This window comes from Papio anubis, unplaced genomic scaffold (genome assembly GCF_008728515.1).
Source record: "Papio anubis isolate 15944 unplaced genomic scaffold, Panubis1.0 scaffold103, whole genome shotgun sequence".
NCBI lineage: Eukaryota > Metazoa > Chordata > Mammalia > Primates > Cercopithecidae > Papio > Papio anubis.
This window is the reverse complement of record NW_022159423.1, coordinates 15,695-36,679: the sequence shown is the minus strand read 5'-3', so window position 1 is coordinate 36,679 and position 20,985 is coordinate 15,695. Positions and strand designations below refer to the sequence as shown.

General features: G+C 34.6%; 1 protein-coding gene across 20 annotated transcripts in view; it reads left to right on the top strand.

The window, feature by feature from the left end:
• The window catches only part of LOC101019298 (zinc finger protein 280D), a 244,249-nt gene that overhangs the window by 207,641 nt on the left and 15,623 nt on the right, over positions 1–20,985 (top strand). For all 20 annotated transcript variants that reach the window (XM_031661167.1, XM_031661182.1, XM_031661168.1 and 17 more), the window contains 6 exons: positions 443–543; positions 1,294–1,440; positions 9,053–9,187; positions 11,011–11,318; positions 11,461–11,601; positions 19,367–19,429. In XM_031661167.1, coding sequence (XP_031517027.1) covers positions 443–543; positions 1,294–1,440; positions 9,053–9,187; positions 11,011–11,318; positions 11,461–11,601; positions 19,367–19,429 — 895 coding nt within the window. The remainder of the gene's footprint in view (positions 1–442; positions 544–1,293; positions 1,441–9,052; positions 9,188–11,010; positions 11,319–11,460; positions 11,602–19,366; positions 19,430–20,985) is intronic.

Here is a 20,985-nt window from a genome sequence, read left to right as displayed (position 1 = left end):
AAGCTGAGGCAGGAGAATCACTTGAACCTGGGAAACGGAGGTTGCAGTGAGCCGAGATTGCGCCATTACACTCCAGCCTGAGTGACAGAGCAAGACACTGTCTCCAAAAAAAAAAAAGAAAAGAAAATTACAGATGTTGGAGCAAAATAGCTTGGTTTTAAATCCCAGATCTGCCTCTTAATATAGCTACAAGATTTTAGCCAAGTTACTTAATACTTGACTAATGCAGATAATAGAAATACCTTCTTTATAGGGTTGTTAATAGAAGTTGAGTTAATGTAGGTGAGGTGATGTGAGTGCTTAGAACTATTCTTTGCACATAGTTAACAAGCTATTTAACTGTTCACAACTGTCCCTACTGCTACTGTTATTGTTGTTGGTATATATGAATTTTTATATTAATATCTTAAATATTGTAATACTGTTTTTCTCCCACATTTAGCTATTTGTAAAATCTGTGAATTGTCATTTGAAACAGAACATGTTCTTTTACAACACATGAAGGACAATCATAAACCTGGTGAAATGCCATATGTCTGCCAGGTACACATACATTTTATTGTTTTCTTACATGTTTGGTTTGTTGTTTCGGTTATAAAATTTAAGCCTATTAGACCAGCGGTCAGCAAACTTATGCATAACTTGGCATAACTTATACATTATATGAGGGGTAGGCAGCAAGCTGGGTTTGGTCCACAGACTTTTGTTTGCTTATCTCTGTACTGGACAAGGATGAGCCCTGTTGTATGTAGAAAAACAAACATATGGGCTTACTGTGCTATATAGGGAAGAATGTAGGCATACAAGGGAAATACAAAGTGCTGTTAGATACAAAGAACCCTACCAAATGCTTTGGCAGAAGTATTTTTCCAAAGAAGAAGATTTTGAAGGAAGAAGAAAGCAAGGAAAAGATAAATTGCCATTGCCATAAACCTGGAGGTTAACAATCCAAAGGAGAATGCTGTTTCATGTAGCAGAAAAACATTTTATAGGGCAAGAGGTGCCAAAGCTTGAAACTTCAAGTCAAGACAGAAGGTGACAGACAAAAAGATTTGATAAAGAGAAGGAGATCTAGTTGTGTTTTGAGATGTATCCCTTAACTTTGAAAGCTACATTTAATGTCTCAAAGATGGTCTTTTGGTGTTGCCTGAGTGAGATTCTTGGTTGCAAAGGCATCAGAGCTAGATTAGTAGCATATAATGTTCTCCTGACAAATTATCCATCGTTGTTACTTTGTAATTGCGTATCAGTTACAAATTTTCAAGTTAAACTAAGCCTTCTTTCTGTTTTTAGGTTTGTAATTATAGATCATCATCATTTTGTGATGTAGAAACTCATTTTAGAACATCCCATGAAAATACGAAGAACTTGCTATGCCCGTTTTGCCTCAAAGTTATTAAAATTGCAACACCATATATGCATCATTATATGAAGCATCAGGTGAGATTTACCAGTTCTTATTTGTTTATGTTGTCTTAGTGAAAAAACTGATTATGACTTGGAGAATCTTTAGATTTATTCTTCAAGAAAAGCAGAGTTGTTCCAAATGACACTATTAATTTACATTTCATGTTGAATTGCTTGTGAAACTTCCACTTCTTTTCCTTACTTCCTTTCTGGTGATAGTGTGGGTCATAAATTATGAAAATTCTGAAAGATAGCTAGGAATAGGAAGCCTAGGATTGAGAGAAAATAGAAAAAGTGAGTGGAATATCCAAAAGATTGAATATTTCAGGGTCTAAAGGTAGATATGAGAATGATTTTGAAGGGAGTTATCAGGACAAGGGGAAAAATGAGTTTGAACTGAGGAAGAAAAGATTGAGGATTTATAATCTTATTTTTCCTTTTGCTCTTCAAACTTTATTTCCACTTTCTAACTTCTTATCATTATGAGAAGACATGTTGTCATTGACCTGGAGTTGTCTTTTATAGTTGTGTGACCATGGGAATAGTAATGACACTTACTGATCAATGTATGAACTCTGGCAGAGAACCGTATTTAGATCATCACTTGTTCCCTGGATGGCTTCCACCAGTTTTGCTATATAATTTTGGAACTCAATATTCGTGCTTGTACCCCTCCCTTGAATTCTGATATTATGCTTATTGGCTCTTTTCCTGAAGCAATTAAACCATCTTTTATTTGGGCTAAAAATTTTGATGCAGCACTAGTCTTGTTCTTGAGTGCTTGAAAGAACAACAGTGCCTTTGCCAAAATTAGTAGCCAATGGATTTACTGAATCTGATCATGTAATCAAATTTTGCCAACTCACTACAAAGCTCAATGCATTCTCTTATTATTGATAAAATTGACATGCCAATTTATTCAGCATTGGTGCTCACTTTGCTGTCATTTTCAGTTGTTAGTTAATCATGAAATTGACTTGCTGTTTTTAGTTGGAGAAGATCATGAAAGTAGAATTTCCAGATCAATTTGGGATCGTCTGTGTTGTGACTGGGATGCCACACATCCTTGAGAGTTTCTGGCAAGATCTTTTCTAGGGTTTCTCCAACAGTATTCCATCAGGTGTTAATAGATATTTTCCCCCAAATCGTCACTGGTCAATAAATTTATTAAATGCCTGGATTTCTAAAATCAAGCAGTTTCGTTTTTTTTTTTAAAACAGGACTTCTCAGAGCTTTTAATATGCCAGTGGACATTGTAAATCTCCAAGAAAGGATATAGTATGTGTCATTCTCCAAACTTATTTGACCATTGACTTCTTTTTTAGCGTAGTATCTATTAATATTTTTTGATGAACAGAGTTTGGGAAACACTATTCTTGATACCCTGTATTTCATCTTTGGACTTTAATTTTGAAAGGGAGAATGAGGTATAAAGCAGTAGCTCTAGTTCATGATGGGGCTTTTAAACGTGATATTTCCCAGGTGCTTTGCCAAACTATAGAGTGAAATAGAGATGTGGGAAGAATAATAACTATGGTAGAGATTTGGGGACCCACTATGTGGGCTGTGGGATTTATAAGCAAGTTGTTATGCCCTGAGTTGTATGTTTTAACTTGCCATGGCTGCCAATTTTCTTTTCTGTTTGGAGTGCCTGGGAGGTAGATAGCCAGCAGTAAAGAGGGGGCAGTCTATTAATAAGGACAGTCATCGGGCATCCTTGAAGGTATTTACAATTTGTGTAATTATTTACAAGGCTGGAAAACCATAGCTGAGTGGGATTATAAACTTGTAATTGAGATGACATTATTACGAAAGTATTAGACAATCAGAGTAGTTGACTCCATGCCTCATTTTATTGTCTTTGAAGAACTCAGTTGTAAGTTTTTTTTAAAGATTATCTTACTACGTCTTTAGTGATTTTAGAGTTAATAACCCAGTTTGTGTGACTTTTAAGAAATATTGATAGCAATTCCAGATGTGTTAAATACTCTCATTAGAGCTTTAATAAAACAAGCAGTTAACATACACTAATTACTTACCTTATGGGAGCAGCTGGTACTTTACATGCATTTTCTTATTTAATCCTCTCAACCACTAGATGTATATTATTATTTCAGTTTTATAGATGAGGAGACAGAGCTTTAGAGAAAGTCACTTGCCTAATGTCACATTGTCTAATAAATTTGACTTCAGCATCCAAGCTTTTACTGCTCTACCAGAGTTGGATTTCACATTGGCATTAGGTCTAAAGGTAGGAATTACATATAGTAAGAATTACCTATAAATCTCTCAAGTATCCCAAACAATATAGTGTACTTATAAAAGAATTTAATACAGATATTTATTTCTTAATGCTTGGAATAGATCACTGTTTCTTTTGTTGAACATAGTGTTATAAAAAAAAGTACTCTATCTTCATCACCCTTAGTGCATTGAAATGCATGCATGCATAAAAGAGTTGTAAAGGCGTGAGTCCAACTGAGGGACTAGTAGATTAATATATTCTACCTCAGGACTCTGGACAAATATTCGTTGAATGAAAAGGCAGATATTTTGAACTAAATTGTACATGCTACTCATGCATTTTCTCTGTTAGTCTCTTTCTTTCTGCCTCACTATTCATTTAAGAAATATTTACTGAGTGCCTTCGTATGTGCCAGGGGTTGCTTTAGGTATCATATAGCAGTGAACAAAAGCAAGTTTGTGCCCTCTGGAATTTACATTATAGTAGAGAAAGATAATGCATTTGTGTATGTGTGTGTTAGAATGTATATGCTGGCAGTAAGTACTGTGGGAGGAAAATGTGGAAGATGAGGAGTGCTAAAGATTGGGGAGGTGGTAGGAGTAGAGTAGAGGTCAAAAAAGGGTGTTGTATAAACGCTGTTCAAACATGGCCCTCTCTGAAAGATATAAAGGAGTAAGCCCTGTGAATTACCTGGGAAAGGTAACGTTATATAGGGTTGAAGTGAGTATATACCTAGGATGCTCAAAGAATAGCAAGGAGGCCAGTGTGGCTGGAGTAGAGTAAATTAATAGGAGAAAGAATAATAGGAGATGAGGTTATAGCAATAGAATTCAGACCAATTCATGTGGAGCTTTGTAAGCCACAGCCAAGACTTTGGAAAGCCACTAGACATTTTTAAGCATGTAAAAGATGTGCCATGTTTTTATTACTGGCAGCTATGGAAAGAAAAGTCCATAAGGAATAAAGGATATTAGGGGGAGAAGATAGAAAGTTTTTACAGCAGTCCCGGTAAGTGGCTTGGGCCAGTATGGTAGCAACGGTTGAATGAGGTAATGAGAAGTGGAAAGATTATGAATGGTTTTGAAGGTAGAGCTGACAGGTTTTACTAATGTGTTTGACAATGGATGTAAGAGAAAGAGATTAAATTTTTTGTCTTGAGCAGTTGCAAGAATGGAATTTTAATATACTGAGATATGAGGAAGACTGAATAAGGAACAGATTTTTTTGGAGGAAGGGGACAGGGATAAAGGAAGGAAATATTGAGTTCAATTTGGTTCAGGTTGATTTGGGAAGCATATTAGACATCAAGCAGTAATGTTAAGTAGGCAGTTGCATAGATGGTATTTAAAAACCATGACACTGGATGATATAACCTACTGAGTGGTTATAGATAGAGAAAAGATTTCTGGGAACGCAACTGTAGTGAACTTTTTACCTGCTCTATTGTTTTGCTATCTATTTCTTGGTCTTTCTCTTCTTCCTTGAGCACATATAAGCGAATTTGTTTAAATTGCCTGTACCTATAATGTAATCCGGTGTATCACACTTGTCAAATAGTCTTAAGAGCCCAGGAGGTTGAGGCTGTAGTGAGCCAAGATTGCACCACTGCATTCCAGCCTGGCTGAGAGAGTGAGACCTTGTGTTAAAAAAAAAAAAAGTCTTAAGATGCAGCTATTAATAGAATTGTAACACATATTTATATATTGCTTTGAATTTTATAAAGAACTTTCATTTATGAAGTGCTTGCTGTATGCCAGTAACTGTGCTAGGTACTTCCCTATATATTACTTCATTTGATTTTTATAAATAATTGGTTGTGCAAAAAAACAAAAAACAAACAAACAAAAAAAACCACACACACAAAACTTCAGGCCAATATCCTTGATGAACCTCGACGCAAAAATCTTCACCAAAATACTGGCAAACTGAATCCAGCAGCACATCAAAAAGTTTATCCACCATGATCAAGTAGGCTTTATCCCTAGGATGGAAGGTTGGTTCAACATATGCAAATCAATAAATGTGACTCATCACAAACAAAACTAAAGACAAAAACCGCATGACTATCTTAATAGATGCAGAAAAGGCTTTCGATAAAATTCAGTATCCTTCATGTTAAAAACTCTCAATAAACTAGGTATTGAAGGAACATACCTCAAAACAATAAAAGCCATATATAACAAACTCACAGCCAATAGCATACTGAATGGGCAAAAGCTAGAAGCATTCCCCTTGAAAACCAGCACAAGACAAGGATGCCCTCTCTCACCACTCCTATTCAACATAGTATTGGAAGTTCTGACCAGGGCAGTCAGGCAAGAGAAAGAAATAATGCGTATTCAAATAGGAAGAGAGGAAGTCAAACTATCTTTGTTTGCTAATGACGTGATCCTATATCTGGAAAACCCCATCATCTCAGCCCAAAAGCTTCTTAAGCTGATAAGCAACTTCAGCAAAGTCCCAAGATACAAAATCAATGTGCAAAAATCACTAGCTTTTCTATATACCAATAACAGGCAAGCCAAGAGCCAAATCATGAATGAACTCCCATTCACGATTGCCAGAAAAAGAATGAAATACCTAGGAATACAGTTAACAAGGGAAGGGAATGATCCCTGCCATGACAATTATTATACAAATCACTGCTCAAAGAAATCAGAGATGACACAAACAAATGGAAAAACATTCCATGCTCATGCATAGGAAGAATCAATATCATGAAAATGGCCATACTGCCCAAAGTAATTTATAGATTCAATGCTATTCCCATTAAACTACCATGGACATGCTTCACAGAACTAGGAAAAACCATTTCAAAATTCATACGGAACCAAAAATAGCCCAAATAGCCAAGGCAATCCTAAGCAAAAAGAACAAAGCTGGAGGCATCACACTACCTGATTTCAAGCTATACTACAGGGCTATAGTAACCAAAACAGCTTGGTACTGGTACAAGAACAGACCCATAGAACAGTGGAATAGAATAGTGAACCCAGAAATAAAACCACACACCTACAACCATCAGATCTTCAACAAACCTGACAAACACAAGCGATGATTCCCTATTCAATAAATGGTCCTTGGAAAACTGGCTGGCCATAGGCAGAAAATTGAAACTGGACCCTTTCCTTACATCGTATACCAAAATTAACCCAAGATGGATTAAAGACTTAAATGTAAAACCTGAAACTCTAAAAACCCTAGAAGAAACCTAGGCAATACCATTCAGGACATAGGCATGGGCAAAGATTTCATGATGAAGATGCCAAGAGCAATTGCAACAAAAGCAAAAATTGACAAATGGAATCTAATTAAAGAGCTTGTGCACAGCAAAAGTAAGCAGACAGCTTACAGAATGGGAGAACATTTTTGCAAACTATGCATCTGACAAAGGTCTAATATCTAGCATCTATAAGGAACTTAAACAGATTTACAAGAAAGAAACCAGCCCTGTTAGAAAGTGGGCAAAGGATATGAACAGACACTCTCAAGAGAAGACATACATGTGGCCAACAATGATATGAAAAAAAACTCAACATCACTGATCATTAGAGGAATGCAAATCAAAACCACGGTGAGATACCATCTCACACCCGTCAGAATGGCTATCGTTAAAAGATCAAAACGTAATAGATGCTGGCAAGGTTGTGGAGAAAAGGAGTGCTTTTATACTGTTGCTGGGAGTGTAAATTAACCATTGTGGAAGATAGTGTGGTGATTCCTTGAAGACCTAGAGACAGAAATACCATTCCACACAGCAATCCCATTGCTGCATATATACCCAAAGGAATATAAATTGTTCTGTTAAGACACATGCACACATATGTTCTTTTTAGCACTATTCACAATAGCAAAGACATGCAATCAATCTATATGCCCATCAATGGTGGACTGGATAAAAAAATGTGGTACATATACACCATGAACTACTGTGCAGCCATAAAAAGGAATGAGATCATGTCCTTTGCAGGGACATGGATGGAGCTGGAGGCCATTATCCTTAGCAAACTAATGCAGGAACAGAAAAACAAATACCTCGTTTTCTCATTTATAAGTGGGAGCTAAATGATGAGAACACAAGACACATAGAGGGGAACAACACATACTTTGGCCTACCAGAGGGCAGAGGGTGGGAGGAGAGAGAGAATCAGGAAAAATAACTAATGAATACCTGGATGATGAAATAATCTATACAAAAAGCCTCCAGGTTACACGTTTACCTGTGTATCAAACCTGTGTAACAAACCTGTACATCCTGCACATGTTCCCTGAGCTTAAAAGTTAAATAAATAAATAAATAAATAAACAAACAAACAAACAGTTAGTTGTATTTAATGGACATGGTGATGTATCTGGCAGAGATACAGCTTTAGAGAAGGCATTCCTTTATATGTTGTATAATTATGTGTGTGTGTATATGTGTGTGTATATATGTAAAACTACATATAACTACAAAGGAGTGATTTCTCTAAATCCATTATATATATATATAAAATATATTAATGAGGGTAAAAGTTGCAGTTGATAATCTGTAATAGAAGGAATACTGGATCAGGGGTCTGGTAATGTCACTAACTAGCTATGGGGAAATGCCTTAGAATTTTTTCGGGTCCCATTTCCCATCTGTAGAATAATGATAGGACTGGGTTTGAGGAGGGAGTCAGTCAAGGGGTTCTCAATCAGTAAGTTCAGTTGTTCTGTTTTATGCCTCTTCATCCACATTGTCTAATGTAGTAGCTACTAGCCACATATGGCTTTTTAGATTTAAATTAATTAAAATTAAACAGTATTAAAAATGTACTTCCTTAGTCACAGTAGCTACATTTCAGGTGCTCAATAACCACATGTGGCTAGTGGCTACTGTGTTTGACAGTACAGCTCTAGAATATTTCTTTATCATAGGAGATATTATTGGACAGCATTGGTTTATATAACCATTTCTATAAACTTCTTTGAAATGTCTGGTTAGATTTACTTGGTTTTAGAGAGTTTAATTTATTTTACCAACTTTTCAACCAACTAGAAATAGCAAAAATTAGAAATAATTTACTTTTTCTAGGATGAAAACGTAGTACATCTCATTTTCACAGTATCATGTGTTTACTTCAAGTTTATAATTGAGATTTCTCACCACACTTAATAGAAGTTTTATTAGAACCTATTGATAGAACTTTCATGTACAGTTCCTACATAGTAACAAACTCTTTTGAAACCCAAATACTAATGTAATGACTTTTTAAAAATGAGGCATTTTGATATTATTTATGATAGGAGATGTTAAACTGCAAGTTTTTACATTATTTAGGTATCATTAAAATTAAGCCAGAGCAGTTTCAGGACACAGGATTTGTAGTTGTTGAAATTATTTTCCCCCCTTTTTCTGTTTTCTTTTCTAAACAGAAAAAAGGAATACATCGTTGTACAAAATGCAGGCTGCAGTTTTTGACATGCAAGGAGAAAATGGATCATAAGGCTCAACACCATCGAACATTTATAAAACCTAAACAACTAGAAGGGTTGCCTCCTGGAACAAAAGTGAGTTAAAATATGTTGTATTTTAACATTTTGTATGATAATAGAAATTAACTCCTGCCCAGCTTTATCTATTGAATATATTTTTAAATGACTTCAGATTTTTGCTCAGACTTTAATTTTAGGGTTTAATTTTATGCGTAGAAAGAAAAACTTCTAACCATTGTTTTGAGTTCAGTGATAGCTGTTGGGTTAGAGTAGTAGTCCTTTCTAAAAAGTACAACTCAATTAACTTTTCCTGGGTCAGTGGGTTGTTCTCAATATTCTATAGGCTTTTTTTGAGCTTTCAGTTGAAAGTATATGTTGACTTTCGTTGCTAAACTATAAGATGCTTGAGATCAGGAATCATGTTTTATTTATCTTTGTGTCCCCAGCATCAGGTATAGTGCCTAGAGTGCCATAGGTTCTCAGATGTTTGTTGCAGTTGTTATTACTGAGTTTACTCTGAGAAGCAAGTTCTGCTGGATAGCGTTGTGTTTTAAGTGAGCAAACACATGTCTGACTGCATACTGATGATTGTAATTTACTTTTCCCTTTTTGCCTTATATACATCTGTTTTCTCTGACTTCTTTATATACAGTCAGCTCTTGAATATTTGCTCCAGTGGAGGGAAACAGAGGCATGGATAATCCAAAGTGAATAATCCCCAAAACATTTATTTTTGGCTTTGGGTACTTACCTTTGAATGTGGGTATGTCTGTTATTTGAATTAACTAAAACAATATAAAGCCATGCTCTGAAGACATGATAGCAAGAGAAGCTATCCAGCATCCTTCCCTGCAATCCATTCATTCCATGTTGGGACTAGACATGCAGAACACTAATGTAAGCAGTGCAGTCCTCTCTCATTTTTTCCCTTAATAATAATAATAATATTAATGATAATGATACTAAATGTTTTTATAGCACCTTAGAATTAGACTTTCAGTGTACTTTTTCATACATTTTATTGTCTAATTCATACCACAATCCACGGAGGTTAATAAGGCAGGTATTACCCCATGTTATAGATGTGAAGAAGCATAGAGAGGATAAGTTCCTTGTTCAAGGTCACGTGGCTAGGAAGGCCTTTTGATTCCTGGTCCAGTGCTATTATATGTTACCCAAGCACATGTATGTCATAGGACTTCCTTATTGACTGTTCCTCAAATACAGGAGGGTATAGTCAAATGATTAACCAGAATGTTGGTAGGCACTGTGTTTTTCATTGTCAACCAACAGATAAAATTAAACGTTTTCTCATTCTGAATACTAAATGATGAACTTTGTATTAGTTTACTTTAAGAAAATTCTAAATATTATTTAGCCCTCTACGCAGTATAATAACTTGATGTAACTCCTCCTATAACATTTGTAAGCATAAATCTTGGGCACTGAGCCCCTGGAAAGAGGAGATCACATTTACTGTAGATCTGTTTCTTTTATAGTTGTTAAAGGGTAATTTAGGCCTTTCTAGAATTATTTTTCAGGCTTGAGATTTAAATTTTGAGCTCTATGTTTGTGAATTTCTTAAAGTCAGGGCATAAAACTAGCTATGGAATGTGCTCTTTGTATATTCATATAATTTGTATTAACTCCTAATTATTCACTGATAACTGTGTTAACATATAACTGATAGCAATACAAGATGTAATATTACAACTTAATATCAAGTTTAATATCATTTAATGGTTTGAACATCTAGAATAAATGGGAGACTTACCTGATTATAGTTTATATGTGCTTTTTTCAAAATTCTTGATCTTTAACTATTTTTGGTACCATGATATTTTAATATTAATGTAATGATTAATCTTTTAAAGCAAATCTTATCTTTATTTTTGTAGGTTACTATTCGAGCTTCAGTTGGACCTCTGCAATCAGGAGCTTCACCTGCACCTTCCATTAGTGCAAGTGCTTCTACCCTTCAGCTTTCACCTCCAAGGACTAAAAATATAACTGCTAAAAATCCTGCAAAATTTAATACAAGTAAACCTAATACAATCAAATCCAACGCAAGTAAACCTAATACAAGTAAGCCTAATGGAAGTAAATCTAAATACAAACCAAAAATCTCTCATATGCAAAAGAAACAAAGCACATTGGCTAGTAGCAATAAAAAAAGTAAAGTCAATACAGCATTGAGGAATTTAAGGTAATCTTTTATTCCTGATATACAATATAATTTAAACTTAAGTATAAAAACTTGTATTTTAGTTAACAGAACATTAATAAGGCTCTTCCTTATTATTTTTGTTTTAAAATATATTTTTATCATTTTTTTATTTCTCCCTAAGGTATCGTCGGGGCATTCACAAGTGCATTGAGTGTTGTTCCGAAATAAAAGATTTTGCAAACCACTTTCCTACGTACGTCCACTGTAGTTTTTGCAGATACAACACTAGCTGTAGCAAAGCCTATGTAAATCATATGATGAGGTAAGATGAATTAAATGTGTAAATTACCAATGAAAATTATAGTTCAGCAAGTTTCTGTTTTGAAAACAAAGTTATCCTATTAGAAGCCAAGGAGCCTATTAGAAGCTCCTCTTCAAGGAGTTGAAAGGATCTAACAGTAAGGAACTTTTAGGGTATTGCCTGGTCCTATTTCTCAGCATAGTAACTAGAAATTATGGGACTAAAATTGTAAGAAAAATTAAGCTAATGAAATTGGAATAGGTTTGTTAGAGAAATAGTTTTTCTTTTTCACTTTTTTGAGATGGAGTCTCGCTCTGTTGCCCAGGCTGGAATGCAGTGGCATCATCTCAGCTCACTGAAACCTCCGCCTCCTGGGTTCAAGCAGTTCTCCTGCCTCAGCCTCCTGAGTAGCTGGGACAACAGGTGTGTACCACCATGCCTGGCTAATTTTTGGATTTTTAGTAGAGACAGGGTTTCACCATGCTGGCTAGGCTGGTCTCAAGCTCCTGACCTCAAGTGATCTGCCCGCCTTGGCCTCCCAAAGTGCTGGGATTACAGGCATGAGCCATTGCACCCGGCTGGGAAATAGTTTTTCCATGAAAGTTTTTATTGCCCTATTGGTGTTTATTTTCCAACAGAATTTTAAATTTTTAAATATATTAACTGGATAAATATTTGTAAAATCATAAGTGTCATCCTCTTTAAAGCAGTCACTTTGAGAGACTTTAAGATTTTCAGTGGAGTCTGTTTCTCTTTCTGTATTCCAACTGTCTTTTTATCCATCTGTCAGGCCATCTATACTTGCATCCATTCAGTGAAAATGAGGCACCGTTCTGGTCATGATGCCACTTTTGGAATTCTTTTTCATTAATTCATTCAACTTAGATTATTTGAGTACTTACCATTTACACTATGTTAGGAAAAGCCTTCAGAGTCTGCGTTACTTTCATTTAGATCTCACTGGGGGAATACTTTATTCCTTCAGAATGGGTCTGTATTTTTTTTTTAAGTAGGCAAAAATTGTTTAGATATAAATCTGAGAGTTTGCTTATTCAAAGTAAGTTTGTTCAATTTTTTAAAAATTAGGATTAATGTATTATAAGTGACTTTCTTGCGGATTACACATGACTTCTCTGTTACTTGCTGGTCATTATCAACTACTGCTTTCGAGGATTCTCCTACCGTTCTTGGTGGCTTCAGCACTTCTCTCAGTTTTTCCACATCTTGATGATTGGCCTGACCTCATGGTATCTTGCTTCTTTAGTGCCAGAATTTCACATCAACTTTTAAGTTCATATATTGTCTTTTTTTTTTTTTTTCTTGAAACTACAGTACCATTTAAATCTCTTCCTATAAACTGTGCATTCCTTTTGGATTTCCATTACCCCATGATGTTCAGGGCTTTGACTCCTTTTTGCAGCCTAGTAGCACCCATCTAATTTTGTGTCAACCTCACTCTCAGGATCATCTGTTCTGATTGCGGCTTTTTGTCCTAGAATCCTTTACAGTTTTAGTCATGCTCACTTGGCATAAAGGCCAAGGTAAGATTTGAACCTCTTCCCTTTTGAACTTTTTCTGTGCTCACTTCTAAACTATCAAACGGTCCTTGATTTAATCAACTCTGATTTCAAAAACTAATTCTGATTAGGTCTTATTTTTTCTTTTAAAAGACCTCTTTATTTTTACCTTCAACATTTGTTTAATCTTTCTTCAGTACCCTAAAGATTTTATTTTAGTTTCTCAGTTGTTAACCTGGCCTATTAATTAGTCAATTGTAGGTCATCCTTTTTATTTTTCCTAAAATTAACTCTTTCAACCCCACATATTTGTCCTGTTACCTTCAATCAGATATTAATCTTAAAAATCTAACATGTCCCACTTCCCCATTAACTGTCCTTTCTCCCCCAGTTCACCGACCATATTCAGTTAACTTGGATCTTCATCTCTTTTTTTCTATATGGTTCCTTCTGCTTACAAACATTTTCAGGTATTTAAAAAATTTTTTGAAAGAGGACAATTTGTCCCAACTACTTATTTTCCTTATTTCTTGTCTTCCTTTTTACTATTAACATCTGTAAAAGGTGTTTGCTACCAGCTTTATTGTGATTCATTTACCCTTTGAGTATTTCCCCCACCTACCAACTAACATTCCCCTTTTAAAGATTATCTGTTATGAACATATCACCATATTTACTCACTGTTTTTCATTCTTACTCCTCTGTGACTTCTTTAGAGTATTTGACATTGGTGTCACTCACTTTTTAAAACTTAATTTGTTTAATTTTCCTGACAGCCATGTGAAATTAATTAATTTAAAAAATTTTATAGAGACTAGCTCATACTTGTGGAGTACATGTGATATTTTGTTACAAGCATACAATATGTAATAAACCCAGAATAATCATCACTTGCAATGTTTATCATTTCTTCATTTCTTCTTTTTATTTTTTTGAAATGGGGTCTCACTCTGTCACCCCAGAGTGCTAGGTGGTGCAGTCAAAGCTCACTGCGCCCTCAAACTCCTGGGCTCAAGTGATCCTCTTGCGTTACCCTCCTGAGTAGCTATATAGGTGTGTGCCACCATGCCCATCATTTCTTTGTGATGGGAACATTCAAAATATACTCTTCTAATTATTTTGCAGTATACAGGAAATTTTTGTTCATTGTCATCACACACAGCTCTTAGTGTCATATGGAACTAAAAGCTTCCATTGCCACTCTTAGGGTTTGGTAGGTCTTTTTGTCTTTTTCTCAACTTCACTGGTACCCTTGCTTCCCTCATTGCATTAGGTGCATCCCACTGAATGGCAAACTCTTCTCTGCAGTGTTGATTCTTGTTAGAAGCTTGAGGTTTATATATATAGAAGCCTAATTTTCTCCAAAGCACGAGAACCTTTAATTCCTATCCCGTACTAACTCTGTAGCCTCTCAATTGGTCTTTTTCCCTCTGGTCTCATACCTGCCCCAATCCATCCCTGTAAGTTGGTTAATCTTCCACAGAGTATAGTTTCTTCCATATTAATTTTCTTTCTTTTTTCCTTTTTTTATTTTTTTTTTGAGAAAGGGTCTCACTCCAACCCAGGCTGGAGTGCAGTGGCTCCATCACAGTTCACTGTAGCCTCAACCTTCTGGGCTCAGGTGATCCTCCCACCTCAGCATCTCGAGTAGCTGGGACTTACAGGCATGCACTACCATGCCCAGATCATTTTTCTGTGGAGATGGGATTCCCCCCCCGCCGCCCCCGCTGCTGCGCCAGGCCACATGTTTGTTTTCTACAGTGACTTTTCTGTATTCCTTGTTAGTTCCCAGAATGCCCTGTTCTTTCCTCTCAGTTTACCTTCTTTTTTCAAGTGTCTGATCACCACAACCATTACTTTCTTTGAATAATTGTGTACTATTCATCTATTTTGCCTTTTTTTTTTTTTTTTTTTTTTTTTTTTTTTAGAGACAGAGTCTTGCTCTGTCATCTCTCACCCAGGTGATCCACCTGCCTCAGCCTCCCAAAGTTTTGGATTACAGGCGTGAGCCACCGCGCCTTGCCCTATTTTGCCTTTTATTGTATTTACTTGTGTTTGCATTATCTTCTTGAAAAGAAGGGGGTCTTTGTATTTATCATACCACCTAGCACATTACAAACTGCAGATGATAGTCATCATTTGTTTTAATTATAAAAGGTCCCAAATAAAATCTCAAAAGAAGGTGTTCAAAAATCTTGAAGCAGTTGAAGTATTGTTGGAGTAAGATCCTTTCAAAGAAAAGCATCATTAAATGTGTAATTTTTAATTTTTTTAAGCAGCATTTTTTAGGTTCAGTTGTTTAAATTATTGTACCTTATTTGCTTATAGCTTTTAGGTAGTAATAGAAATTATCTGAAAAAATGCACATAAATTACTCTATAATACTGCTATTATTCCTCAAAATGATGTATAAGAAGCATTTTTTTTTTACATAAAAGAGAATTAAGTTAACATACATAAGTAGTATCTCTTTTTTGTAGCAGAGTTTTATTTCAACCAGGTTCATGTATTTCATTATGTACCTACTAGGAAGGTATTTAATAAAATTTGCTAAGAAGTATGGCAAGCTGGGGGTGAAGAATCAAACAAGTCTGGATTTGAATCCAACCTTCACTGTGTATGTGTGGAACTTTGAACAAGTTACTTAATCTGACTCTCAGATTGTGTTTCTTGAAAAGAAAGTTACTGTGATTATTAGAAAAACTGTATTAAAGTGCTTAATAACAATTTGCACTTAGGAGATATTCAAATAATGATAGCTATTAATTTCTAAGTTGTCATTATTAGGATTGGGGGAGTCCTTGATTGTAATTTTCACAGTTTAGAAGGGGAAATAAATTTACCTAGCTTAATGTGATAACCAAATGACTATGAAAGTACAAAGGAGGTAAAGATGAAATCTTTAAACAAGAAGTAAGGGAAGATTTTCTGTAAATTTCACTTAGGCTTTGAGGGATGATTTTTAAAATTTCCAAGGAAAAAGAAAGCTGGTATAAAAATCTGTTTCTTATGCAGTAGGTAAGACAGAGTACTGAATTTTAAAAAGATCTACTTGGCTTCATTATAAATTTTACATAAATTTATTGACACTAAATGATAATCATAGGACTAGTTAGACTATTATGATAACATCATAACTGGTCTTCTGCCTACAGTTTTCCCTCTTTTTTCCATTTCCTCCTTTCTTTTACCATAGGCAAATCTGGGCAGGTCATTCTTTGGCCTGAAATCCTTTCCTAACATTGATAGAATGAAGTTCAGATTTTCTGGACAATATAATACCTTTCCATATCAAATTCCTAACTACTTTTCAACTCCTTCAACTCCTTTTATTCTCTTGAAAATCCTCCTGTATCTCCAGTTACTCTTTGCTTTGCCCGGAAGTGAAGCAGTAAGAACCTTCTAACTGCAGTGAACTCCTAATTGTTAGCTGGCTTCTACCTCATTTGTCTGCAGCTTTCCTTCATGCAACCACAAACTCTCTATGTGTCACTATTGATTTTTATCTTGTGTTAATTATGAATATGTATTCATTGATTTAGCAAATATTTATTGGGCATTCATTCTGTGCTGGCCCCTCTCTCCCTCAAACACTCCCCTCAACCAACCATAAGCTCCAGGGCAGGCAGCTTGCCTTTGTTATTGTATCATCAGTTTCTAGTCTAGTGTCTTAAAATTGTTAAGGAAATTGTTCCTTTTATGTTTCTTAGAAAGTAAAGTTGTTATTTATATGGAATCAAGATTATGAAGAAAATACGGTTAAAGGAGGTTTTTGACCTCAGTTTTCTTGAGATATAATTTATACACAATACAATTCAACTATTTTTAGAGAATTGCTTAATGAGTTTTGATAATTATATACTGTCAGCTAACCAGGTAAGGGATTTTTAAAAATTAGGTTTTAACATTATATTTTTACTATATTGTAATAAAAAACATTTCTTAGATTTATTTCTGTATTGCTGTTACCTTTATGGAGAGCTAATAGGAAGAAGGGTAGTATTTTTTTTTCTTTTTATTTGTGAGCTATGAATTCACTTTTCCCTTCCTATGATACACAAAACTGTAAGTATGGAATTAAATAGAGATAAATCAAATAGATGGTAGAAATCCCTTTTTATAGATGAGAAACTCTAAAACAGAATTCAGGCAACTAAAAATTTTTAATTATCAACATTATGATCTGGTATAAGTTGTAGACAGATGTAGAGGCTATCAAAAGACTCTATACTGTAATATTTTCTCTCCTCTTACATTTAATATATAAATAAACCAAAAATAGTCTGCTTGTTGGAAGAGAAAGAATAAAGAGCTTTTAAATCTCATTTAAAAATAACTTATTTTGGTTCAGTGTTTCAGTAATCAAACAAAATCTTAGACTTATTTCTCTGAGGAAATATAGTTGTGTATACAAGTTTTTGCATATAATTTCAGGGCTTCTCAACTTCCCAATGTACTCTTCTAACAAAACTGTTTTTGTGATACCATCTTAAATTTGTAAACTCTAATAGTAATTACTCCTAGGTTAAAGAAATGACTATTAGAAATCTGAGGATATTTTCTGGGGATTACAGCTAGTGACACATACAGAGTCTGTGATTGCATGAAGGAAAGCTGCAGATAGATGGGTAGGACAAAAATATATATGTATATATATTTTTTCAGCTACATCCATGTCCCTACAAAGAACATGAACTCATTCTTTTTTATGGCTGCATAGCATTCCATGGTGTATATGTGCCACATTTTCTTAATCCAGTCTGTCATGGATGGACATTTGGGTTGGTTCCAAGTCTTTGTTATTGTGAATAGTGCCGCAATAAACATACGTGTGCATGTGTCTTTATAGCAGCATGATTTATAGTCCTTTGGGTATATACCCAGTAATGGGATGGCTGGGTCAAATGGTATTTCTAGTTCTAGATCCTTGAGGAATCGCCACACTGGGAAGACTACATTTTGAAATACAGTAGTCCCCCTTATCCGCTGGGGTATATATTCCAAGACCCCCAGTGAATGCCTGAAACTGTGGATAGTATTAAGCTCTATGTACTTAATACATAGAGATACACTTAATTATATATATACTTTTTTTGTATTAAATACAAAAAAAGTACTTAATACAAAAAAAGTACTATACTTTTTTTCCTATACATACATACATATAATAAAGGCTTCTTTATAAATTACACACAGTAACATAATTAACAATAATATAATAATTATAGTAACAATATACTGTAATAAAAGTTATATGAATGTAGTCTGTCTCTTAAAATATCTTATTTTGCTGTATGTGGGTAACAGAAGCCACGGAAAGTGAAACATGGGTAATGGCGATGAGGAGGGACAGCTGTAAGCTGTGAGGTGATGTTTACGCTGTTGGTCTAATATTGGCTTTCTAGTACAGGAAACTTTCCTTACTGGAATTAAAAGGGTATATAGAAGCTATTATCATGGGCTACAAAATTTGGTTAGTTTTCTTTTCTGTGCTGAGAGGAAACTTTGTTTTAACTCATGAGTTACTCTTTTTTTTTTTTTTTTTTTTTGATTTTTTTTAAATAACCCTGTACTAGAAAGCCAGGCTCAGTGGCCTGCCTCTGTAGTTTCGGCTACGGAGGAGACTGAGGCAGAAGGATCACTTGAGTCCAGGAGTTTGATTCCAGCTGGGCAACATAGTGAGATCCATCTCTCAAAAGAAGAAGAAAAAAAGTCTACTAGTAATTACAAGGAACACTGTAAATGTTTGAATTTACAGATGGTAAACAGTGGCATTTAGCTCAAGTTCTGTTTACTTCCCAGATCATTTGGATCCTACCTCCCTCCCCCTACACAAACATGTTAAGATTGGAGAGTAATAAAAAAGAATTATTATTGATAACTGTTCATATTATAGCACACGTGTTATTAACAAAAATTTAGAATTGTTTTCAACTCTTAGTAAATCAAAATATTTAATTTGATGCTCTTTACATATTTAGTTTGACGCTCTTCACATTTTCTTAATTCTCAGTATTTCCTTTTTTAATATGATGGTAAGGTACAGTGCTAACCATCTAAGAATATGCCTAGGAAAATAGTGTCATTAGAATATAATAGGTAAGATGGAATATAAGGTAAAATATTGAATTAAATGGAAGTAACGGGCTTCCATTTTATTACTTACATTATAATCTTTTATTAAAAACTAGAAACTTAAGTATGGACTTGAAATATAAATTAAGACTTACTGTATAATAAAATTCTTACAATCTCTTTTGTTTCTCCAGCTTTCATAGTAACCGTCCAAGCAAAAGATTTTGTATTTTTAAGAAGCATTCAGAAAATCTCAGGTAACTAGTTAATCTTTTTTTACTCTATTGAAAAATTGTAATGACTTAAATTTTTTTAACACAACGGCTTTATTGAGGTAGAATTAGCATACCATACAATTTACATGTTTATAGGTTTTAGTATATTCACAGAGTTCTGCAGCAATCACCAGTTAGTTTTAGTACTAAAACCCAGTACCTATTAGTGGTCATTCCCATTACTCTTTGGCTCTCCCCATCCCTAAACAACAACTAGTCTACTTTCTGTCTGTGTAATATTTGCCCATTCTGGGCATTTCATATAAAAAATGATACATGATATGGTCCTCTGTGACTGGCTTCTTTCATTTAGCATAATGTTTTCAAGATTCATCTGTGTTGTAGCATGTATCAGTATTTCGTTGTTAAAAATTGCTGCATAATATTCCATTGTAAAGATATATCATAGTTTATTGATTTAGATTGCCTTCATTTTGAGGCCTTATGAATAATACTACTGTGAACATTTGTGTGCATGTTTTTGTATGGACATGTATTTTTATTTCTCTTTAGTATATACTTACAATTGGAATTGCTGGATTATTGATAACTCCATGCTGAGCCTTTGAGGAACTACCAGACTGTTTTCCAAAGTAGCTCCACTGTTTTACATTCCCACCAGCAGTGTTTGAGGGTTCCAGTTTCTCCACATCTTTGCCAACACTTTTTATTATCTCCTTTTGATTATAGTTACCCTAATGGGTATAAAGTGGTATCTCATTGTGGTTTGCTATAACTTTTTTTTAAACCTGATGTTAGGTGCCTAATTTGAAAATATAATTGATTGCTTCTGGACATTAGAGAGTGGTGTTCATTGTATTCTTAGACCAGAAGTGTGATTAGCCATTGTTCTCTTGCTGAATTTATTTCAGTGGAAAGGTGGTGTCCAGAGGAAACCTTGATGCTTTTACATTGTAAAATGAGAACAAAAATAAGACTTTCCAACAATATTTGAATATTTAAAAGATAGCTAAGCTATCTAATAAAGGAATGAACACTTTTTTAGTTTTGAAGTAAATTTCCTTTAACCACTGGAATTCTTGAAATCAGTATATGATTTTTATAATTCTTTTATTTTCTTTTGAAAATAAAGAGAATTATACAATTTTATTACTATACAGAAAGAACTGTTGATAAAATTTTCTAAAGGCATTGATAGTTATCTTTGGTTATACCACACACTTAGAATCCACTGAGCACTATTGTTTCATATTCTTGTGATTTCTTGGACTTTGTTTGTTCATTGTATGTTGCCATTGCTCCTTGAAATGTCAGTGTCTTTGTTCCACCAAGCTGATCTGTAGAGATAAGTTTAGCCAATACTTATTTTGATGCTTTGGATTAGTGGAAAATGTAGAAGAGGGGATGGTATGTCTCAGGACCTTTGCATTTATTATTTCCTATGCCTAGTTTGCTTTTCTCCAGATATTGTATGGTTAGCTCTTTTGTCTCCTTTAGGCCTCTGCATTGATTGAGTGAGTCTTTCCTTGACTACAAAATTTAAAACTGTATCCTCTTCCCTTTGCTTTATCCCAGCA